Source organism: Geotrypetes seraphini, chromosome 1, assembly GCF_902459505.1.
Source record: "Geotrypetes seraphini chromosome 1, aGeoSer1.1, whole genome shotgun sequence".
Lineage (NCBI taxonomy): Eukaryota > Metazoa > Chordata > Amphibia > Gymnophiona > Dermophiidae > Geotrypetes > Geotrypetes seraphini.
Window position 1 is genome coordinate 175,614,990 of NC_047084.1, and position 6,000 is coordinate 175,620,989.

Sequence of the window (6,000 nt, forward strand, 5' to 3'; positions counted from 1 at the left end):
TGGACCCCTCAGGAGCGTCAACATCACATCAATTTCCTGGAGCTCAGAGCCATGTTTTATGCTCTCAAGGCCTTCCAACACCTTCTCTACCCTCAGGTTCTTCTCCTGTGCACAGACAATCAAGTCGCCATGTACTACATAAACAAGCAGGGCGGCACCGGATCTCGCCTCCTCTGTCAGGAGGCCCTCCGTATCTGGACATGGGCCACGGCCCACAATCTTTACCTCAAGGCTGTCTATATCCAGGGCGAACAGAACTCCCTGGCCGACCATCTCAGCCGCATCCTTCAACCTCACGAGTGGACCCTGGACCCTCCCACACTCCACTCCATATTTGCTCGCTGGGGCACCCCGCAGATAGACCTCTTTGCAGCTCCTCACAACCATCAGCTGCCCCAGTTCTGTTCCAGACTCTTCTCTCCGCATCATCTGGCCCCGGATGCATTCCTGCTCGACTGGACGGATCGGTTCCTCTATGCCTTTCCTCCACTGCCTCTGATGTTGCGGACCTTGTTCAAACTCCGCAAGGACAGGGCCACCATGATTCTCATCGCTCCCCGGTGGCCCTGACAGCACTGGTTCTCCCTCCTGCTTCAGCTCAGCTCCAGGGAGCCCATTCCTCTTCCTGTGTTTCCTACTCTACTTACGCAGCGGCATCAGTCTCTACTGCATCCCAATCTGTCTTCACTCCACCTGACAGCTTGGTTTCTCTCGGGCTGACCTCTCCAGAGAATCTGTCCCAGCCTGTCCGTCGCATTTTGGATGCCTCCAGGAAACCCGCCACGCTCCAATGTTACCATCAGAAGTGGACCCGGTTCTCCTCTTGGTGTCTCCTGCATCATCACAATCCCACCTCTTTGGCGGTGGAAACCGTACTGGACTATTTGCTCTCTCTGTCCAATGCTGGCCTCAAGTCTACCTCAATCAGAGTTCACCTCAGTGCCATCACTGCCTTTCATGAGCCTATCCTCGGAAAACCTCTCACGGCTCATCCTCTGGTTTCCCGGTTCATGAGAGGCCTCTTCAATATCAAACCACCTCTACAGCCTCCTCCTGTCGTCTGGGACCTAAATGTGGTTTTATCAGCCCTCATGAAACCTCCTTTTGAGCCTCTTGCTACTACTTCGCTCAAACTTCTCACTTGGAAGGTGCTTTTCCTCATTGCCATCACCTCTGCCAGGAGGGTCAGTGAGCTGCATGCACTGGTCGCCGATCCACCGTTCACTGTTTTTCACCATGACAAGGTGGTTCTGCGTACCCATCCTAAATTCCTCCCCAAGGTGGTTTCTGCCTTTCACCTCAACCAGTCCATTGTGCTGCCTGTCTTCTTCCCAAAACCCCATTCTCATCCCGGGGAACAGGCGTTACACACGCTGGATTGTAAGCGTGCCCTTGCATACTACCTTGACCGTACTAGGGCTCACCGCTCCTCTCCTCAACTTTTTCTGACCTTCGATCCTAACCGTCTGGGGCGTCCTGTCTCTAAACGAACGCTGTCCAATTGGCTTGCTGCCTGTATTGCGTTCTGTTATGCTCGGGCCGGCCTCTCACTGGAAGGTGCTGTCACGGCCCACAGGGTCAGAGCTATGGCTGCTTCTGTGGCTTTCCTCCGTTCCACGCCTATAGAGGAAATCTGCAAGGCGGCCACTTGGTCTTCAGTTCACACATTCACTACTCACTACTGTCTGGATACCTTCTCCAGACGGGATGGGCACTTCGGCCAATCTGTGTTACAAAATTTATTTTCCTAATGGCCAACCATCCCCCCTCCCTCTCTGTTAGCTTGGAGGTCACCCATACGTTAAGAATATGCTGCCTGCTTGTCCTGGGATAAAGCACAGTTACTTACCGTAACAGGTGTTATCCAGGGACAGCAGGCAGATATTCTTACGACCCACCCTCCTCCCCGGGTTGGCTTCTTAGCTGGCTTATCTTAACTGGAGACCACGCACTCCTCCGTCGGGCGGGAAGGCACTCGCGCATGCGCGGTGCGGCCAACTAGAACTTTCTACTTAAGAAATGTCCGTACCGGGGCTCCGTCGGTGACATCACCCATACGTTAAGAATATCTGCCTGCTGTCCCTGGATAACACCTGTTACGGTAAGTAACTGTGCTTTATGAGGAACAACATTGGGTATTTTTGCTGAATTGTGTGACACCATGTGGGCTGAACATGAAGATTGAAAATGCCTGGTTAGCCCTGGACAGATGATTTGAACAGCCAGGAGCCTGTCCTGGCCATTTAAATCATTTTGAATATCTAGTCCAATGATAACAGAATTAGGGTGATTATAGAAACATAGAACTTTGTTGATCACTAAAAACAGTGGAGACTAAGGGTCTATCAAGCTCAGCATCCTGTCTTTGACACTGGCCAGTCTTGGTCTTTTGAACTGCCCATTGTGTCAGAAGCAATAGGGATTAAGTGACTTGCCCAGGGTCACAAGGAGTGTAGTGTAGCTCTAACCACTGGATTTAGAAGTTGGCTTCTTTTGGGATCTTTAACTCATCATCGCTAGGACTCGAATCTGAGTCCGTGGCACCTAACATAGAATGGAATTAGTATGGCAAAGTAATGAAGAATGGTCCAGCAGCCCCCACCGTCCCTCCACCTCACCTTATATTCGTTCCGAGTTTGCCGGCTTCCTTTTTCCCTAGCCGCATGCGTTCAAAAAGCCGTGCATTTAGCCAGCTCCCTCCCTCCACCTCACCTTAAATTTCGAGTTTTCCGGCTTCCTTTTTTCCGAGCCGCACGTGTTCAAAAATCCGTGAACGCGCGGCTGCGCGAGTCAATCAAACTTCTCCTCTCCTGCAACTTCCTGTTTCCGGTTGCGTCAGAGGAGAAGATTGATTGACTCGCGCAGCCGCGCGTGCACGGATTTTTGAACACGTGCGGCTCGGAAAAAAGGAAGCCGGAAAACTCGAAATTTAAGGTGAGGTGGAGGGAGGGAGCTGGCTAAATGCTACGGGCGGGCGGGCGGGCGGTGGCTGCGGGGACCGCGCGATCCTTGATACCTCACTGCGGAGACAAGACCATTCACCGCCCCGCGGGCGGTGAATGGCCTTGTCCCCGTCGCCGCAGCGACTGCTAGATTTCTTCCCCGTTTTCGGCGGGTGACCCGCGGCTAAAATGCGGTGGCCGCGGGTAAACCGCCACCGTGTCATTCTCTAGTTAGCAACCTTTTAAAAGCTAAGAGTCATTTTATCCTAAATGTTTGACTGAAGATTTACAAAGAGCCACACTGGGTAGAGAAGAGGATTTGAGATATGATTTTTAATGCAAAATAGGTATATATGCATTTAACCCAAAAACAAAACTTCAAATACTTACAGAAAATAAAAACAATTGAATAAGACTTTTGACACTGTATTTCTGCACAAAGTTGTTTCATGTCCATGTCCATGTCCATGTCCATGTCTCCCTCTCTCCCCATCTCTGTTTCCCCTTCTACCTTATGTCCATTCCTCCCTCTCTTATCACTCTCACCCTTCTTTCAACATATTTCCTTCCTCTTCGACCCCCAACCTCACTCACAAATATTATGGCCTTTCATGCTTCAATGGGTCAGCGGTAATTCCTTCAGCTGCCTGTCGCTAACCCAGAAGCCTGTCCTCTGTCACATCCTACCTGGGCAGAAACAGGAAGATCTAACACCCCCCAGAGCCGCAACCACATGATGAAAGCCTTGTCTAGCCCTTTTTAAAAGTTAATGGGTTTGGGCCAAATTGCATTTCTGCAGCAATTGAAAATTAAATTGATTACACAAGTCACTAACCTTCAGTACTGAGCTACAATTTGCTGTGATAAAATAGTGCATTTTACTGCAGCTTAGCAATTATTCCTTCTAGTGTTCACTAAATGAAATAATGCACGCTGTTACAAAACAAAATGAATCAGAAATATATATCCCTAATTATTATATATATTTCATAGGTGGATTGTTCACTGCCTAGAAGCATAGTAGGAGCTCTAAGTTTTTTTAAAAAGATATCAAACAGAGGGAAAACAGTTGGGGGTTCATAGACAATGGCGCGAAAGACAAAAGTGTGCGCCGACAATTGAGCGCAGTGCGTGCCGCCGTGCCGCTCTAAATTACAGTTTTTAGGGGCTCCGACGGGGGGGGTTTTGTTGGGGAACCCCCCAGTTTACTTAATAGACATCGCACCGGCATTTTGGGGGGTTTGGGGGGTTGTAACCCTCCACATTTTACTGTAAACTGAACTTTTTCCCTAAAAACAGGGAAAAAGTGAAGTTTTCTGTAAAATGTGGGGGGTTACAACCCCCCCCACCCCCCACAACGCCCCCACAACGCGGCGCGATGTCTATTAAGTAAAGTAGGGGGTTCCCCCCACGCCCCCCCATCAGAGCACTAAAAACAGTTATTTAGAGCGGCGCGGTGGCGCGCGCTGCGCTCAATTGTCTCGGTGCGCCTTTATCCCGGCGCGCTTTTGACCTGACACCCAGCTGGGAGGTGCTGCTAGGTCTATGTATTAAGCTACTGTGCTAATCTATCTGTAAAATTATTGTGTAAGGAAAATGATCCTGTCGCTGAAACAGTCTGATTCTTTTTCAGCCACCAGGAAAGATCTCCTCAGGAGGGGACGTCATCTTAATCCTCTTTCATACCGATGATACAATCAGCAAGAAGGGATTTCATATACGATACAGAAGCATAACATTGCAAGACATGCTGCAGACCAAATAGTGATATCACCACCTCTATGCCAGTAACGAAAGGAGAAAGACTGGGGGAGGAAAAAAAAACAAACAATTTTTCACAGAAGTGATAAGTACCAATGTTTTATCTAATTACAAATGGAAGGATACTCAAAGACCAAGAGCATCTCAGTTTAAAAAGTTCATCTGATCCAAGGGAATGTTTGCATGGTGGTAGTGGGAGTTGATGAAAAAGGCATACACCACTTTTGACCAGTGCCTGGAATGGTGGTGAAAGAACATGGCATGACTTCAGGGAAACGTCAAAAACATTTGGCAAATACAGTACCTGCAGAATGAATTCGTTCAAAACGGGACATAATCCTGCAGTTGCCCCTACTTCTGACAATTCTTTGGTCTCCAAGGATAGACTATAAAATTAAGCTGTAGGCTATACATTTAAAATTGTGCTATATTATCTTAGTCTGAATTTATTGTTTGTTAATGTTTATTTTGTTTTGTTTGGGGGGAGGGGATTGTTTTGTTTTTTTGTTTTTTTTTGGCTGTGTGTCCAGGATGCAATGCAAAGACATGTGAAAAGACAGAAAATAACAACAGTCCTCTAAGGGTGGCCTGATATTATTAGAGATTCATCTGTTTAATGAATTTCTTTCAGATGTTTGGGAACTGGAATATTTTGCATTCATTTTGTCATATGTATGTCACTCTTACATCCATGCAATTAACTGGCCTATTGTGCATTTTGTTCTACCAACATTATGAGAACTATCATCATTGTTACATTAAGGATTTGGATACTTTAACAAATTAAAGCCCTTTTTTTTTTTTTTTTTTTTACTAAGGTTTCTACCACGGTCGGAGAAGCTAAATGCTGCGATGCTGTGCTGATGCTCATAGGAATTCTAGGAGTGTCTGAGCATTTAGCACTGCGGGCCACGGTAGAAACCTCTACCACGGCTTAGTTAAAAAAAAAAAAGGGAGGGGTGGGGGGGTTACATTTGTCCAGTGTACTGATCAGGTATGTCATTTGGGTAATGTACAGTTAACATCTACCAGAGCAAATCAAGGACTTTTACGAACTTATTTCACAAATCAAACTCTTTAACAGCTCAAAAATGATAAGAACACGGTTCATTAAAAAAAAAAAAAAAACACAAAAACTGCAGATTGCATTTTCAGTATTATAATTGTAATCGCTGCTACAGTATATTTCTTTTGTGGAAAAATGTGTCTGTTCTTTTTTAAACAAGTGGGAAAAAGGTGCTGATAAGGAGGAATAATCCCCATGATTGGACCTAAAAGAAAAAGAGCCTGTTTGCTC

General features: G+C 46.9%; 1 protein-coding gene across 1 annotated transcript in view; it reads left to right on the plus strand.

Annotated features, from left to right (window-relative positions):
• The window catches only part of TLL1 (tolloid like 1), a 414,583-nt gene extending 409,784 nt beyond the window's left edge, over positions 1-4,799 (plus strand). Inside the window, 1 exon segment of the mRNA XM_033941915.1 lies at positions 4,576-4,799. Coding sequence (XP_033797806.1) covers positions 4,576-4,707 — 132 coding nt within the window. The 3' untranslated portion in view covers positions 4,708-4,799.
• Positions 4,800-6,000: the final 1,201 nt, after the last annotated feature.